The sequence below is a fragment of the Pseudophryne corroboree genome, chromosome 6 (genome assembly GCF_028390025.1).
Source record: "Pseudophryne corroboree isolate aPseCor3 chromosome 6, aPseCor3.hap2, whole genome shotgun sequence".
NCBI lineage: Eukaryota > Metazoa > Chordata > Amphibia > Anura > Myobatrachidae > Pseudophryne > Pseudophryne corroboree.
In genome coordinates this window covers 162,957,218-162,976,498 of record NC_086449.1, presented here as the reverse complement: position 1 = coordinate 162,976,498, position 19,281 = coordinate 162,957,218, and the positions used below count along the sequence as shown (strand labels likewise).

At 45.7% G+C, this 19,281-nt stretch overlaps 1 protein-coding gene across 1 annotated transcript in view; it reads left to right on the top strand.

Moving 5' to 3' along the window:
- The window catches only part of NFU1 (NFU1 iron-sulfur cluster scaffold), a 155,586-nt gene that overhangs the window by 28,628 nt on the left and 107,677 nt on the right, over positions 1-19,281 (top strand). The window contains exon 2 of the mRNA XM_063932066.1: positions 2,696-2,802. Within this exon, the coding sequence (XP_063788136.1) occupies positions 2,696-2,802 (107 nt within the window). The remainder of the gene's footprint in view (positions 1-2,695; positions 2,803-19,281) is intronic.

Here is a 19,281-nt window from a genome sequence, read left to right as displayed (position 1 = left end):
AGAAGCCACAAGGATTCTCCGATGGGCGGAAAATCATGTGTTAGCACTGTCAGCAGTGTTCATTCCCGGAGTGGACAACTGAGAAGCAGTAAGGACTTCATCCAGAAGTCTTCCAAATGATTGTACACCGTTGCAACTAAAAGTTACAAAGATATTGCGCCAGGTCAAGGACCCTCAGGCGATAGCTGTGGACGCTCTGGTAACACCGTGGGTGTACCAGTCGGTGTATGTGTTCCCTTCTCTGCCTCTCTTACCCAGGGTAATGAGAATAATAAGAAGGAGAGGAGTAAGAACTATACTCATTGTTCCGGGTTGGCCAAGAAGAGCTTGGTAACCAGAACTCCAAGAAATGATCTCAGAGAACCTATGGCCTCTGCCGCTCAGACAGGACCTGCTGCAGCAGGGGGCCTGTCTGTTTCAAGACGTACCGCGGCTGCGTTGACGGCATGGCGGTTGAACGCCGGATCCTGAAGGAAAAGGGAATTCCGGAGGAAGTTATCCCTACGCTATTTAAAGCTAGAAAAGAAGTGAACGCTAACCTTTATCACCGCATATGGCGGAAATATGTTGCGTACTGTGAGGCCAGGAAGGCCCCAAAGGAGAAATTTCAGCTAGGTCGATTTCTGCACTTCCTACAGTCAGAGGTGACTATGGGCCTACAATTGGGTTCCATTAAGGTCCAGATTTCGGCTCTATCGATTTTCTTCCAAAATGGAACTGGCTTCACTGCCTGAAGTTCAGACATTTGTCAAGGGAGTGCTGCATATTCAGCCTCCTTTTGTGCCTCCAGTGGCACCGTAGGACCTCAACGTGGTGTTGGGTTTCCTAAAGTCACATTGGTTTGAGCCACTCAAAACCGTGGATTTAAAATATCTCACGTGGAAAGTGGTCATGCTTTTGGCCTTGGCTTCGGCAAGGCGGGTGGCAGAATTGACGGCTTTGTCATGCAAAAGCCCCTATTTGATTTTCCATATGGATAGGGCAGAATTGAGGACTAGTCCCCAGTTTCTTCCTAAGGTGGTATCAGTTTTTCACTTGAACCAACCTATCGTGGTGCCTGCGGCTGCTAGGGACTTGGAGGACTCCAAGTTACTGGACGTAGTCAGGGCCTTGAAAAATTATGTTTCCAGGACGGCTGGAGTCAGGAAGACTAACTCGCTATTTATCCTGTATGCACCAAACAAGATGGGTGCTCCTGCTTCAAAGCAGACTATTGCTCGCTGGATTTGTAGCACAATTCAGCTTGCGCATTCTGTGGCTGACCTGCCGCAGCCTAAATCTGTAAAAGCCCATTCCACGAGGAAAGTGGGCTCTTCTTGGGCGGCTGCCCGAGGGGTCTCGGCTTTACAACTTTGCCGAGCTGCTACTTGGTCAGGGGCAAACAGGTTTGCAAAATTCTACAAATTTGATACCCTGGCTGAGGAGGACCTTGAGTTCTCTCATTCGGTGCTGCAGAGTCATCCACACTCTCCCACCCGTTTGGGAGCTTTGGTATAATCCCCATGGTCCTTACGGAGTCCCCAGCATCCACTAGGACGTTAGAGAAAATAAGATTTTACTCACCGGTAAATCTATTTCTCGTAGTCCGTAGTGGATGCTGGGTGCCCGTCCCAAGTGAGGACTGTCTGCAATACTTGTATATAGTTATTGTTAACTAAAAGGGTTATGGTTGAGCCATCTGTTGAGAGGCTCTGTTATGTTCATACTGTTAACTGGGTATAATATCACGAGTTATACGGTGTGATTGGTGTGGCTGGTATGAGTCTTACCCGGGATTCAAAATCCTTTCCTTATTGTGTCAGCTCTTCCGGGCACAGTATCCTAACTGAAGTCTGGAGGAGGGTCATAGTGGGAGGAGCCAGTGCACACCAGGTAGTCCTAATTCTTTCTTAGCTGTGCCCAGTCTCCTGCGGAGCAGCTATTCCCCATGGTCCTTACGGAGTCCCCAGCATCCACTACGGACTACGAGAAATAGATTTACCGGTGAGTAAAATCTTATTTTCACTTTACCAGGAGAATTATTTAACCATCTTGTTACCACCTTCCGTGGATAGCAAAGAGAAGAGTCTTAGAAATGCAGAACAGTTATTTGTGATACCAGCAGTACCTCGGAAAGGTTATACCCCTTTCAAATCAGCCATTTCTAGATGAATCCGAGAAATAATCAGACATATATACAATAAATGTAGACCTGCAGTATGTGCCAGAAATACAAGGAGCCCATGGTAGTTGAGTAGTATTAACTTCTTGGGGAAAGCAGACTCAGGCCACTGTGACAGAACTCTGCATTCAGCAGTTATGGATGTCTGTCCGTGCCTTCTCTAGCCATTATCACCGGAATATATTATCTTCTGTTGATTCTCAGTTTGAGAGATATATTCTGCACACAGCCACTGTGTTTTATATCCCTGTCTCTACCTTACTTGGAAGGGAGCTAACCCTTTGTAACTGCTGCCATGAGGTGTTAAGACAGTAATGAGTGAATTACAATTACAAATAATTATTTTTCTTCTAAAGTTCTGCCATGGAAGAAATCTGTAATTTATTTATTTATTTATTTTTATTGCGCTACTGACCCTTCAGTGGGATTCCTTATTCCCAGTAAACAAAAATGTATGCTGTTTCTTTTACTTCACTTGCGATGTGTGCATTCTGCTCTAAGCGTTATTTTTTCCTGTTTTCTTTCATATGTCAGGTTTTCTCCTCTGGTGAGGACGGAATCCTACACTACTGCAACACACACACTCTACCCGTTTGCTGCAAGGAAACCTCAGCTGCCTCTGAAAGTTTTATATAATCCAGGTAATCTAATCTAAATAATTTAGATTGGAAAAGTTTGAATTGTAAAATGTTTGGTTGTGTTTTGAAGTTGTCCATTGACTACGGGTGCTGGTGGTCTAAAATTGCCTTTATTTATAATCTCACAACTAATTAATAATTCAGTAGACCCTCTGGTTCCTACTGCAATGGAATAATGTGTTTCTCACTAACTTGGCCACTAAAAAATTAATTCATAGAATAAGTCACCTTGTAGCATTCTTAAATATAGCTTTAGATGGCTTCCTGTTTACACTTGATATGTAGTGGAGTACAAGCTTCTGTCCAGACCTATCAGCCTTGGCGGCTCTCTGCATTGTGCGTCAGTAGCTCTAAATACAGGAAGTCTGCTGTGCACAGAAAAATCTGTCTTTTTTTTTTTCCATCCCTTTACCAAATGTTGCAGCTGATTGCACATGACACTTATGGTGGGTACACACGTGACGTTTGAACATCGTCCATGATGTGACCCAGTGGCGGTGTCGTCATCGGCAACTTGCCAGTGCCTGCGGCGACGAATGATGGCGGGGGAGCGGGGGGCCATGCTGCATTCGGCAGCATGGCATCGCTAGCGACAGTCTCAGATCTTCTTGCATGTACAAAAGATCTGAGGCTGTCGCTAGCGACCGCGGGTGCGCGCATCGGCATCGTTCTCTTGCATACACACGGAACGATGTACACGATTTGTCATTCCGTTCAATCGGGAACGCCCTCTTTGTTTGTTCTATCGTTCCGTGTGTATGCACCTTTAGTGCTAGGTTACTAACCACTGTAAATGTAAATCTTGCACATGTACCAGTAAACAGGGGTTTGTCCTGATCCAGTTGTAATAGCTGGACTACGTGGTATTTAAATATTGAAAAAAAAAAAAATGTGTTATGTTCGCTTTGAATTGTTATGGCTAAGGGGGTAATTCCAAGTTGATCGCAGCAGGAAAATTTTTAGCAGTTGGGCAAAACCATGTGCACTGCAGGGGGGACAGATATAACATGTGCAGAGAGAGTTAGATTTGGGTGGGGTGTGTGTTCAAACTGAAATCTAAATTGCAGTGTAAAAATAAAGCAGCCAGTATTTACCCTGCACAGAAACAAAATAACCCACCCAAATCTAACTCTCTCTGCAAATGTTATATCTGCCCCCCCTGCAGTGCACATGATTTTGCCCAATTGCTAACAAACTTGCTGCTGCGATCAACTCAGAATCACCCCCTAAGTGTCAGTGGGTAAGCTGATCTGCTGCGCCCTCTACATATTGACAGTAATAAAAAAAATTGTTTCTAATTTAAAATAGAAAACGGAAAGTATCTCTAGATATCCATTTCCAGCGTGAGAGTTCCCATTCGGCAAATTTGAAGAGTTGGGAGGCGTGTCTTAGTGTTCTGTCTAGTGTCATTTGTTGTCTAATGAATTAGTTACATTATTTGTGGCCTACAGAGATTGGCATGTACAGTATGTTTATAGATGATAAAAAGATTTGTAACAGAGCTGATACCTCAGAAGTGGTGAAGAAATGACTAGCAATTCTGAGTAAACAGAGGAATGGACTTGAGGCTGAACTTCCAAAATAAACACTCCAAACTGAAATAATTTACATGGGACACACATGTTCCAAAGCAGAGTACAGAATGAATAGTGATGTAATGCAGAATAGAAACAGGACTTTGGAGGTAGAGTTTCAGATGGTATGAAGGACCGTTATTTGTGTAGCCAAGTAGAGGAAGAACCTGGTAAGCATAGAAATATCGTCATGCTGTTGGGCTTCTCAGGTTTGTCACCCGAGTACAGTCTGACCAAGGAGCTTTCTCAATGTTCACGTCCGATGTCATACACAGATAGTGTCTATTGTAGAGTAGGTCTGCGGAGTATGTCAGTGGAAAGAATAGCCAAAGATTTATGGTTTTGCTGAATATAAATTAAACTGGTGCATTTAAGCTGTAGAAGCTATGTTTTACGTCTGCAGCATTAGGAAAGTGCAATGGCTCAAAACCTTTCCAAGATGTTATGTACTGTTATGTTGAAGACAATAACTACAATAGTGCTTCTTGATATTTAAACGGGAAAAAGGGGTAAAAAGCGTATTTAGCTGTATTTGGGGCAAATACCAAGGTTGAAGTGATTTTCATGTAGCACAGCTCTCCTGTCAGGATTATATATCATCCTTACTAAGGGGTCTATTTACTAAGCCTTGGATGGAGGTAAAGTCGACGGAGATAGTCACAGGCTGGGTTTGAAAAATGACAGTTAGTAGCTGATTGACTGGTACTTCATCTCCATCCACTTTATCTCCGTCCAAGGCTTAGTAAATCACATTTGATCCTTTTGGATATATGAGTTGAGAGACATTTTTAATTGTTTATTATTACAAACCAATGTTATTATTTTATTGTTAAAGAAATTATATCCATTCCATATCTATTGGTTATTTAGCCATTTGAATTTAAGGACTAGCACTACTTTGAAACACATCAAAGTCCATCCAGAGATCACCGGATATTATTAGTGTGACGTATGGTGCCAACACTTATAGACAAACCATATAACTTTAATGGGGTAATGATTCTCAAACTGTACATTTTTACATTTCTCTAACGTCCTAGTGGATGCTGGGGACTCCGTCAGGACCATGGGGAATAGCGGCTCCGCAGGAGACAGGGCACAAAAGCAAGCTTTTAGGATCACATGGTGTGTACTGGCTCCTCCCCCTATGACCCTCCTCCAAGCCTCAGTTAGGTTTTTGTGCCCGTCCGAGCAGGGTGCAATCTAGGTGGCTCTCCTAAAGAGCTGCTTAGAAAAAGTTTTTAGGTTCTTTATTTTCAGTGAGTCCTGCTGGCAACAGGCTCACTGCATCGAGGGACTTAGGGGAGAGAATTTCAACTCACCTGCGTGCAGGATGGATTGGATTCTTAGGCTACTGGACACCATTAGCTTCAGAGGGAGTCGGAACACAGGTCTCGCCCTGGGGTTCGTCCCGGAGCCGCGCCGCCGACCCCCTTGCAGATGCTGAAGATTGAAGAGGTCCGGAACCAGGCGGCAGAAGACTTTTCAGTCTTCCTCAGGTAGCGCACAGCACTGCAGCTGTGCGCCATTGTCTGTCAGCACACTTCCCACAGCGATCACGGAGGGTGCAGGGCGCGGGGGGGGGCGCCCTGGCAGCAATGTAGAATACCTGTATGGCGAAAAATACATCACATATAGCCCTTGAGGCTATATGGATGTATTTAACCCCTGCCAGACTTCACAATCTCCGGAGAAGAAGCCCGCCGAAAAGGGGGCGGGGCCTATTCTCCTCAGCACACAGCGCCATTTTCCCTCACAGAAAGGCTGAGGGGAAGGCTCCCAGGCTCTCCCCTGCACTGCACTACAGAAACAGGGTTAAAACAGAGAGGGGGGGCACTGATTTGGCGATATACATATATATTAAATGCTATATGGGAGGAACACTTATATAAGGGTTGTCCCTGTATAATTATAGCATTTTGGTGTGTGCTGGCAAACTCTCCCTCTGTCTCCCCAAAGGGCTAGTGGGTCCTGTCCTCTATCAGAGCATTCCCTATGTGTGTGCTGTATGTCGGTACGTGTGTGTCGACATGTATGAGGAAAATGTTGGTGAGGAGGCGGAGCAAATTGCCTGTAATGGTGATGTCACTCTCTAGGGAGTCGACACCGGAATGGATGGCTTACTTATGGAATTACGTGATAATGTCAACACGCTGCAAGTGGGTTGACGACATGAGACGGCCGGCGAACAAATTAGTACCGGTCCAGGCGTCTCAGACACCGTCAGGGGCTTGTAAAAACGCCCATTTACCTCAGTCGGTCGACATAGACCCAGACACGGACACTGATTTCAGTGTCGACGGTGAAGAAACAAACGTATTTTCCTTTAGGGCCACACGTTAAGGGCAATGAAGGAGGTGTTACATATTTCTGATACTCCAAGTACCACAAAGAAGGGTATTATGTGTGAGGTGAAAAAACTACCTGTAGTTTTTCCTGAATCAGATAAATTAAATGAAGTGTGTGATGATGCGTGGGTTTCCCCCGATAGAAAATTATTGGCGGTATACCCTTTCCCGCCAGAAGTTAAGGCGCATTGGGAAACACCCCTCAGGGTGGATAAGGCGCTCACATGCTTATCAGAAAAATATCCTAAAAAGTATACACACACATGCTGGTGTTATACTGTGACCAGCGATCGCCTCAGCCTGGATGTGCAGAGCTGAGGTGGCTTGGTCGGATTCCCTGACTAAAAATATTGATACCCTTGACAGGGACAGTATTTTATTGACTATAGAGCATTTAAAGGATGCATTTCTATATATACGAGATGCGCAGAGGGATATTTGCACTCTGGCATCAAGAGTAAATGCGATGTCCATATCTGCAAGAAGATGTTTATGGACACGACAGTGGTCAGGGGATGCAGATTCCAAACGGCACAAAGATGTATTGCCGTATAAAAGGGGGAGGAGTTATTTGGGGTCGGTCCATGGGACCTGGTGGCCACGGCAACTGCTGGAAGATCCACCGTTTTTTACCCTAAGTCACATCTCTGCAGAAAAAGACACCGTCTTTTCAGCCTCAGTCTTTTCGTCCCTATAAGATATCTGCCCAGGGATAGAGGAAAGGGAAGAAGACTGCAGCAGGCAGCCCATTCCCAGGAACAGAAGCCCTCCACCGCTTCTACTAAGTTCTCAGCATGACGCTGGGACCGTACAGGACCCCTGGATCCTACAAGTAGTATCAAAGGGGCACAGATTGGAATGTCGAGGCGTTTCCCCCCTCGCAGGTTCCTGTAGTCTGCTGTACCAATGTCCCCCTCCGACAGGGAGGCAGTATTGAAAACAATTCACAAGCTGTATTCCCAGCAGGTGATAATAAAATTACCCCTCCTACAACAAGGAAAGGGGTATTGTTCCACACTATAGGGTGGTACTGAAGCCAGAAGGCTAGGTGAGACCGATTCTAAATCTGAAAAATTTGAACACTTACAAGGGTTCAAATCCAGATGGAGTCACTCAGAGCAGTGATAGCGAACTGGGAACAAGGGGACTATATGGTGTCCCGGGACATCAGGGATGCTTACCTCCATGTCCCAAAATTTGCTTTTCTCACCAAGGGTACCTCAGGTTCGTGGTACAGAACTGTCACTATCAGTTTCAGACGATGCCGTTGGAGTGTCCAAGGCACCCCGGGTCTTTACCAAGGTAATGACCGAAATGAGGATTCGTCTTCAAAGAAAATGGACGACCTCCTGATAAGAACAAGGTCCAGAGAACAGTTGGAGGTCGGAGTAGCACTATCTCAAGTAGTTCTACGACAGCACGGGTGGATTCTAAATATTCCAAAACCGCAGTTGTTCCGACGACACGTCTGCTGGTCCTAGGGATGATTCTGGACACAGTCCAGGAAAAGGGTGTTTCTCCCAGAGGAGAAAGCCAGGGAGTTATCCGAGCTAATCGGGATCCTCCTAAAACCAGGAAAAGTGTCAGTGCATCATTGCACAAGAGTCCTGGTAAAAAATGGTGGCTTATTACGAAGCGCTTCCATTCGGCAGATTTCACGCAAGAACTCTTCAGTGGGATCTGCTGGACAAATGGTCCGGATCGCATCTTCAGATGCATCAGCGGATAACCCTATATCCAAGGACAAGGGTGTCTCTCCTGTGGTGATTACAGAGTGCTCATCTTCTAGAGGGCCGCAGATTCGGCATTCAGGATTGGATGCTGGTATCCACGGAGGCCAGCCTGAGAGGCTGGGGAGCAGTCACACAGGGAAAAAATTTCCAGGGAGTGTGATCAAGTCTGGAGAATTCTCTCCACATAAATATACTGGAGCTAAGAGCAAATTTGTAATGCTATAAGCTTAGCAAGGCCTCTGCTTCAAGGTCAGCCGGTATTGATCCAGTGGGATAACATCACGGCAGTCGCCCACGTAAACAGATAGGGCGGCACAAGAAGCAGGAGGGCAGTGGTCAAAACTGCAAGGATTTTTCGCTAGACGGAAAATCATGTGATAGCACTGTCAGCAGTGTTCATTCCGGGAGGGGACGACTGGGAAGCAGACTTCCTCAGCAGGCACGACCTCCACCCGGGAGAGTGGGAACTTCATCGGGAAGTTTTCCGCATGATTGTGAACCGTTGGGAAAGACCAAAGGTGGAAATGATGGCGTCCCGCCCGAACAAAAAACGGGACAGGTATTGCGCCAGGTCACGAGACCTTCAGGCGATAGCTGTGGACGTCCTGGTAACACCGTGGGTGTAACAGTCGGTGTATGTGTTCCCTCTTCTGCTTCTCATAACCAAGGTATTGAGAATTATAAGACGTAGAGGAGTAAGAACTATACTCGTGGCTCCGGATTGGCCAAGAGGGACTTGGTACCCGGAACTTCAAGAGATGCTCACAGAGGACTAATGGCCTCGGGAGCTAAGATGGGATTTGCTTTCGGCAAGAACCATGTCTGTTCCAAGAGGAACCGTGGCATCTGCCTCTAAGAAAGGACCTGCTCCAGCAGGGACCTTGTCTGTTCCAAGACTTACCGCGACTGCGTTTGACGGCATGGCGGTTGAACGCCGGATCCTAAGGGAAAAGGCATTCCGGAAGAGGTCATACCTACCCTGGTCAAAGCCAGGAAGGAGGTGACCGCACAACGTTATCACCACATGTGGTGAAAATATGTTGCGTGGGTGAGGCCAGGAAGGCCCCACGAAAAAATTTCAACTAGGTCGATTTCTGCACTTCCTGAAAACAGGAGTGTCTATGAGCCTCAAATTGGGGTCCATTAAGGTTCAAGTTTCGGCCCTGTAGATTTCTTCCAGAAAAAATTGGCTTCAATTCCTGAAGTCCAGACGTTTGTCAAGGGAGTATTGCATATACAGCCCCTTGTGTGCCTCCAGTGGCACCGTGGGATCTCAACGTAGTGTTGGGATTCCTCAAATCATATTGGTTTGAACCGATCAAATCTGTGGATTTGAAATATCTCACATGGAAAGGGACCATGTTGTGGCCCTGGCCTCGGCCAGGCGATTGTCAAAATTGGGGGCTTTGTCTTAAAAAAAGCTCATATTTGTTTTTCCATTCGGACAGGGCAGAACTGCGGACTCGTCCCCAGTTTCTTCCTAAGGTGGTGTCAGCGTTTCGCCTGAAACAACATATTGTGGTGCCTGCGGCTACTAGGGACTTGGAGGACTCCAAGTTGCTAGACGTTGTCGGGGCCCTAAAAATAGATATATATATATATATATAAATAGCGTGTAGGACCGGCACTCACCTCTCTTAAAAAGACTTGCTCCGGTGCCCTCTGGAAACAATTGATACTCCAAACTCATCTAACAAGCAGCGGCACTCAGAGATTTCAATAAGTGAAAAAATGTGAAAGTTTTTAATCCATGTTAAAACATGTTAAGGCCAACGTTTCGGGGCACACCCGCCCCTTTGTCAAGGTGAACCACAATAGGTTCACCTTGACAAAGGGGCGGGTGTGCCCCGAAACGTTGGCCTTAACATGTTTTAACATGGATTAAAAACTTTCACATTTTTTCACTTATTGAAATCTCTGAGTGCCGCTGCTTGTTAGATGAGTTTGGAGTATATATATATATATATATATATATATATATATTTCCAGGACGGCTGGAGTCAGAAAGTCTGACTTGCTGTTTATATTGTATGCACCCCAAAAGATGGGTGCTCCTGCTTCTAAGCAGACTATTGCTCGTTGGATTTGTAGTACAATTCAGCTTGCACAGTCTGTGGCAGGCCTGCCACAGCCAAAATCTGTCAATGCCCATTCCACAAGGAAGGTGGGCTCATCTTGGGCGGATGCCCGAGGGGGTCTCGGCTTTAAAATTTTGCCGAGCAGCTACGTGGTCAGGGGGGGAACACGTTTGTAAAATTCTACAAATTTGATACCCTGGCTGAGGAGGACCTGGAGTTCTCTCATTCGGTGCTGCAGAGTCACCCGCACTCTCCCGCCCGTTTGGGAGCTTTGGTATAATCCCCATGGTCCTGACGGAGTCCCCAGCATCCACTAGGACGTTAGAGAAAATAAGATTTTACTTACCGATAAATCTATTTCTCGTAGTCCGTAGTGGATGCTGGGCGCCCATCCCAAGTGCGGATTGTCTGCATTACTTGTACATAGTTATTGTTACAAAAATCGGGTTATTATTGTTGTGAGCCATCTTTTTTAGAGGCTACTTCATTGTTATCATACTGTTAACTGGGTTCAGATCACAAGTTGTACGGTGTGATTGGTGTGGCTGGTTTGGGTCTTACCCGGGATTCAAGATCCTTCCTTATTGTGTACGCTCGTCCGGGCACAGTACCTAACTGAGGCTTGGAGGAGGGTCATAGGGGGAGGAGCCAGTACACACCATGTGATCCTAAAAGCTTGCTTTTGTGCCCTGTCTCCTGCGGAGCCGCTATTCCCCATGGTCCTGACGGAGTCCCCAGCATCCACTACGGACTACGAGAAATAGATTTATCGGTAAGTAAAATCTTATTTTCAGGCTTACATATATCCATGTAGTAACACAAAGTTAATATCTGCCCCCAAAATGAGGCTGAAAAGGTATCACATCACATCTGCCATTTATTATCCGCTAATCTGTTAAAAATTGGAGGGTTACCCTCAAATCTGTCGGGATCCGGTCGAAAGTAACTAGGTCGACCACTATTGTTCGACATGTTCTAGGTTGACAGGTCAAAAGGTCGACATGAGTTTTTCCCAACATTTTTTTCTTTTTTGACCTTTTTCATACTTAACGATCCACGCGGACTACGCTTGGGAATAGTAACCTGTGCCGAGCACAGCGAGGTACCTTGTCCAAAGCATGGCGAGCGGACACGGTGCACTAATTGGTGTTCCCGGTCACTGTACGGAGAAAACGACACCTAAAAAGCTCATGTCGACATTTTGTCCTGTCGACTTACACCATATGACCTAGAGACCCTGTCGACCTAGTTACTGTTGACCTTGCATACAGTACCACACCCAAATCTATCACATCCCTGACCGATCTGATAGAAGACAGATAAGGCAATAACAGTGAGTGGAGCCTAGAAAGCCATCCGCAGAAATATGTAGTACGAGTCTTCTACATGCAGGCTGCTTGAGAGCAAAAGCTAATCTGAAGGTGTAAATTCAAGAGAAGTCAGTTCAGAAAAATCGCTGCTCTGCCATTCTCTTCACTGGCTCCCCATTCCTTACTGAATCCAAATGAAACTTCTCACTGTTCCCTACAAAGCTTCCAGCCTCTCACGGCCGTACATTTCCCATCTCCTCTTACTCCACACTCCCTTCCCCACTTTCTGCTATGCCAATGACTAAAGCCTCAGCTCCCCACTGATCAACAGTCTTACTCCTGCCTCCTTGACTTCTCCTGTGCCACCTATGGAATACTCTGGAATATCCCATCAGGCTCTCCACCAGCCTCCAGTGTCTTAAACATTCCTTAAAACTCACCCATTCAAAGCCTAGCAGCTCCCACCTAACGTCACCCTCAGTAACTTAGACTCCGAATGTCCACATCCTCACTCCATCTTTCCTCTCTGACTCACCTTTATCCTCTTTATTATAGTCTCTTATGACTATGGTCTTCCTTCTTCCTGTCGTCTTGTCTGCTACCCACTGTATGCAGTTCTATCTTACCTCCTGGATATTATGTACAACACTTATGTTGTACCTTACCTATTACATCTTGTAAAGGTTTATGCTCTTGATTGAGGTGCCTTATAAATAATAATAATAGTGTCTCTTAGAAGCAGTTGAGTATGAAACGCCACATTTCACAGGGCAGTTTGATGTGAATAAGGGAATCATGGTAGTGAGGCGTTTCTGTGCCACCTTCACTACACCCTGCACTAGCTGTAGACAGTATTTACCCACCACCACTAGTTAAAGCTAATTGTACTTTCCCCGCACACTAACACTCTAGAGGGCAAAGCTAGGTTTACAAGTTGTTATTCTCCTGAAGCATAAATAACGTCAGATAGTATCTCGCAGCAGTGATTTTATTAGTGACTGACGCAATCAGGAAGAAATACCAGATTAGTATACCTTAAATAAATGGTTCCTTGACTTTGATACTTGAATGTATTTTATGACATAGTTTACTCAGGTAAAAATATACTTCAACGTTTTTTTCCTAAATTCTTTATTATGAAAGTACAAAACCAGTAAGAGCAGTAAAAGTTACACTAAACATCAGTGCAAAAGTTGGTTGCAGTATCAGTTCACTATTAATAAATAGAAAAGGATACCAAAAAAAAAAGGAGGTGGAAGAAGATGAGGTGGTGGGGACCAGGAGTAAAGTCCAAGACATAATGTGTGACCTGAAGAACCTGGAACTTACTACTGACATGGGAGAGTCCTACTATATCTTTGACCTTCTTGTTCCAATAAGGGTAAATAATAAAGGGCAGTCCTGCCAAATATGCAACAAAGAACCAGAAACCCTATACAATCTTGTCAAAACTTCTCCAAAGTCTTTAGACTAGAGGAACAGACATTAATGATCTGATAGACCTTATATCACCCCTTGTGGCCAGATCCCTATGACTAACTGAAACTTGGTTGATTTGTAATTAAATCACAAATCTTTTGTATATACCAGAGATTGCATGGCTCAGTGAAGTGGTTTAGAGAAACATCATCTGGCATAAGAAAAGATCATTACTCACTTCTGCCATTCACCGAAGACATGAAGTGGCAAACCAACTTCATGCCAGCATTCCATATCTGAGCAGAGTACTCAGTTCCAAGCTCTTCAAAAAGTTTTAGATTTGCCTTTTGTGATTAGGTGTTCCAATCTAAGTACCCCTGCTGTAGTCTAAGTAACAGTCTTGTAAACTTATGCATTAAGCATAGAAACGTGGCGGTAGAGGAAATGACTATCAAATCATTGTCAAATAGAGCCAGGTAATAAACACTGGAGCCCAGAGTGCCATTCGGGACCTTATAGCCCTTACCAAACATGTATTACAACACCTAAATATCAGATGCAACTTGTGGCAGCCCAGACAGGTTCCATCATAGCTAGGGGTTACACTGGACAAAACACTGTTCACCTTCTTGTAAAAGGAGCATGCTTTGTAAAGTGCAAGAATCTTATATAGACAGTAATCACCCAAACCCTATGTGAACCCGGATCCCCCCCCCCCCCCCCTCCACCCTCATAAAATTCCAGCAACAATAGCTCAAGACATAAACCAGGTACCTCCACCCAGGTGAGGAGTAGGAGGGAGACAGCAGAGCCAGATTTGGACATACATGGTGGACCTCTGTTCCTGAGAGGCACCTGGTTTATGCCTTGAGCTGTTGTTGGTGTACAATGGTGTAAAATTTTACCATTGAGGATTTTTGTCTCCTCTCACATGTGTCTGGTAGATGAAAGAGAGATATAGAGGACAAAAGGTGAAGGAGAAGGAACATGTGAATCTTTGCGCAATTGGTAATATATTTATATAGAATAGAGACTTTCTTATTAGTCTGGAAACCATTTGGACTCCATTAATGAACTTTGGTACATGCTTTGGTATATATAATTTTATTTATTTCTCTAACGTCCTAAGTGGATGCTGGGGACTCCGTCAGGACCATGGGGAATAGCGGCTCCGCAGGAGACAGGGCACAAAAGTAAAAGCTTTAGGATCAGGTGGTGTGCACTGGCTCCTCCCCCTATGACCCTCCTCCAAGCCTCAGTTAAGATTTTGTGCCCGGCCGAGAAGGGTGCAATCTAGGTGGCTCTCCTAAAGAGCTGCTTAGAGTAAAAGTTTTTTGTTAGGTTTTTTATTTTCAGTGAGTCCTGCTGGCAACAGGCTCACTGCTACGAGGGACTTAGGGGAGAGAAGTGAACTCACCTGCGTGCAGGATGGATTGGCTTCTTAGGCTACTGGACACCATTAGCTCCAGAGGGAGTCGGAACACAGGTCTCACCCTGGGGTTCATCCCGGAGCCGCGCCGCCGACCCCCTTGCAGATGCCGAAAAGTGAAGAGGTCCAGAAACCGGCGGCAGAAGACTCTTCAGTCTTCATAAGGTAGCGCACAGCACTGCAGCTGTGCGCCATTGTTGTCAGCACACTTCATAGCAGCGGTCACTGAGGGTGCAGGGCGCTGGGGGGGGGCGCCCTGGGCAGCAATGATAGTACCTTATTCTGGCTAAAAATACATCACATATAGCCCCTGGGGGCTATATGGATGTATTTAACCCCTGCCAGGTCTCAGAAAAACGGGAGAAGAAGCCCGCCGAAAAGGGGGCGGGGCCTATTCTCCTCAGCACACAGCGCCATTTTCCCTCACAGAAATGCTGGTGGGAAGGCTCCCAGGCTCTCCCCTGCACTGCACTACAGAAACAGGGTTAAAACAGAGAGGGGGGGCACTTATTTGGCGATATGTATATATATATTAAAATGCTATAAGGGAAAAACACTTATATAAAGGTTGTCCCTGTATAATTATAGCGTTTTTGGTGTGTGCTGGCAAACTCTCCCTCTGTCTCCCCAAAGGGCTAGTGGGGTCCTGTCCTCTATCAGAGCATTCCCTGTGTGTGTGCTGTGTGTCGGTACGTGTGTGTCGACATGTATGAGGACGATGTTGGTGAGGAGGCGGAGCAATTGCCTGAAATGGTGATGTCACTCCTCTAGGGAGTCGACACCGGAATGGATGGCTTATTTAAGGAATTACGTGATAATGTCAACACGCTGCAAGGTCGGTTGACGACATGAGACGGCCGGCAAACAAATTAGTACCTGTCCAGGCGTCTCAAACACCGTCAGGGGCTGTAAAACGCTCATTTACCTCAGTCGGTCGACACAGACACGGACACTGACTCCAGTGTCGACGGTGAAGAAACAAACGTATTTTCCTTTAGGGCCACACGTTACATGTTAAGGGCAATGAAGGAGGTACATTGTTACAGAGCCTACAGATACAGTTTTCCTCAGCTAACAATCCGTCACAATTTCTTCTATGGTCAATGCTATCGGATCGTTTTCTGATACTCGCCTTTGCTTGTTGGTTAGGTTGATCCTGGAAAACTACGCCTCCATCTTTATCATCAGAACCCATTCCAGAACCTCTATCGACCTCCATGGTACTCTCGCCGGAACAGACTGCTCTGGTCAACATCATGGTCAACAGGAAAATCCGGATCACAGTCTCTTGGGGCAAGTCCATCTTATAGGAGGAAACGGAGAAGAATGAGAAGGAGGAAAAATAAATTTGAGGGAGAGGGGATGGGAAGTGGAGGAAAACAATAAAAGGGAGTGGGGAGTCGACAACAGCTCTCGGTCTTCAAGGCTCAGGTGCCACCTCAGTCCTCCTGGAACAGACACTCCAGTGATACAACCTCTACCGTCTGTTCCTTATCACGGGACTTCTCTGGATCAGCAACCTTCTTGCAGTGGGATGAATGGACCCAAGTCTCTCTCTCAGCAACCTTCAGTGCTGTAGTGCTAGTCAATAAGACCTGGTATGGTCCTTCCCATCTGTCAATAAGGCAACCTGAGCGTAGAAAATTCCGTATCATTACATAATCCCCAGGTTCAATGTCATGACAATTACTATCAGGTAGATCAGGAATCACCAACTTCAGACTATCATTCTGATTCCTTAACTGTTTACTCATGTTAATCAAGTACTTTACAGTTACTTCATTGTTACATTTCAAATCATCCTGAGGGTTAATCATAACATGCGGTTGTCGTCCAAACAAGATTTCAAAGGGAGACAGATTAAGAGGGGACCTGGGAGTGGTTCTGATACTGTACAATACAATGGGTAAAGCTTCTGGCCATGTCAATCCTGTCTCTGCCATCACTTTACTCAATTTATTTTTAATAGTGCTGTTCACTCTTTCGACCTTCGCACTCGCCTGTGGACGGTACGGAGTGTGCAGCTTGCTATCAATTCCCATCAACTTACACATTCCTTGAAAGACATCACCTGTAAAATGGGTACCCCTATCACTTTCGATTATTCTAGGGATACCATATCTACATACAAATTCCTGCACAATTTTCTTAGCAGTAAACATAGCGGTATTTGTAGTCGCAGGGAATGCTTCGACCCAATTTGAGAAAACATCTATACAAACAAGTACATATTTCAAATTCCGACAAGGGGGTAATTGTATAAAGTCAATTTGTATTACCTGGAAAGGGCCGCCGGCAGGTGGGATATGGGATGGTTCTGTAGGTATTGCCTTTCCAATATTCTTTCTCAAACAGGTAAGGCATGACATTGCTCTTTTACTCGCATGAGAGGAGAATCCTGGGGCGCACCAATAGGCTCTTACCAATTTGCACATCCCTTCCTTGCCTAGATGAGTCAGCCCGTGAGCTGCTTCAGCCAGACATGGAAGATATGCTCTGGGGGCCACTGGTTTACCATGTCCATCCGTCCAGAGTCCTGAGGACTCCTGGCCACATCCCTTTGCCTTCCAGACTGCCTTTTCCTGTGTGGAACACAAATTTTGCATTTCACACAACTTCTGTGTGTTAATGGTATTAAATACCATCAATTGTGTGGTGTCTGTCTGTATGGGGGTAGCAGCTGCTAACTTAGCAGCTTCGTCTGCTCGGCTGTTACCAAGTGATACCGGGTCTTGGCTATATGTGTGTGCTTTACATTTGATAACAGCCACTCTGTCGGGTTCCCGTATCGCTGTTAGAAGCCTTTTTATGTGAGCTGCATGCGCTACCGGTGTACCAGCGGCCGTCATGAAATTTCGGAGGCGCCATAGGGCTCCGAAATCATGGACTACCCCGAATGCGTATCTAGAATCGGTGTAGATATTGGCTGACTTACCTTTAGCCAATTCACATGCTCTGGTTAGGGCGACCAGTTCAGCAACCTGGGCTGAGTGAGGTGGGCCTAGCGGTTCCGCTTCTATGGTGTCTTGGTCATCTACGACTGCGTATCCAGTACACAAGTCTCCCGAGTCTGACTGTCTATGACAACTACCGTCCGTGTAGAACGTGAGTTCTGCATCTTCCAGTGGGTTGTCACTGATGTCAGGCCTTGCGGTAAAATTTTGGGTCAAATATTCCATACAATCATGTGTATCTTCCTTTGTATTAAATCCTCCTTCCCCATCACTCTCACCTTCCACCCTTTGTGCCTGACCAGGCACACCTGGGAGATACGTTGCAGGATTTAATGCACTGCATCTCCTTATGGTGATGTTTACGGGGGCCATTAGTGCCAATTCCCATCTTGTAAACCTCGCTGATGAGACGTGTCTGGTTTGGGCAGAATTCAATAAGGCTGATACTGCATGTGGCGTATGGATTGTGAGGTTGTGGCCTAGCACGACATCTTCGCTTTTTGTCACTAGCAATGCTATCGCAGCAACGCTTCGCAAGCATGTGGGGAGGGATCGCGCTACCGTGTCTAGCTGAGCGCTGTAGTATGCAACTGGCCTGCTGGCATCACCGTGTTTTTGGGTTAGTACACCTGCCGCGCAACCAGCACTTTCTGTTCCGTATAGTTCAAAGGGTTTCCCATAGTCTGGCATACCTAGTGCTGGTGCCTGCGTTAGGCACTGTTTGAGTCTCTCAAATGCTGTTTCGGACTCGTCTGTATGCGAAATCCTATCAGGTTTGTTTGAGGAGACCATTTCCTGCAAAGGTAACGCCAAAATGGAAAACCCTGGGATCCAATTACGGCAATACCCACACATTCCTAAAAACGTTCTGATCTGTTGCTGGGTTTGTGGCAGAGTCATGTCTCTAATTGCTTGGATTCTATCAGCGGTCAGGTGTCTCAGTCCTTGTGTTAGACAGTGTCCCAAATATTTTACCTTAGTTTGGCATAATTGTAACTTGTCTTTGGAAACCTTGTGTCCTGTGTCTGAAAGATGAAACAGGAGCTGTTTCGTATCCTTCAGAGATGCTTCCAGTGAATCTGAACACAGTAGTAAATCGTCCACATACTGTATCAATACTGATCCACTGTCTGGTTGGAAAGACTGTAAACAATCATGCAAAGCCTGAGAAAATATACTTGGACTATCTATGAAACCTTGGGGTAATCGAGTCCACGTGTATTGGACTCCTCTGTATGTAAATGCAAACAAATATTGGCTGTCAGGGTGCAGAGGTACCGAAAAGAAAGCGGAGCAGAGGTCAATAACAGTGAAAAATTTGGCAGTGGGAGGGATTTGCATTAGGATGACAGCTGGATTTGGCACTACGGGGAACTGACTCTCAACTATTTTGTTAATCCCCCTTAGATCCTGCACTAGTCTGTAACCCCTCCCCCCACTCTTTTTCACAGGGAAGATGGGACTATTAGCAGTGCTGGACGTTCTTACCAGAATGCCCTGTTGTAGCAAGCGCTCTATTACTGGGTAAACTCCTAACTCCACCTCTGGCTTCAGAGGGTACTGTGGGATTTTTGGAGCTATCCTACCATCTTTTACTTGTACAACTACTGGAGCTACGTTTGCCATTAATCCAGTGT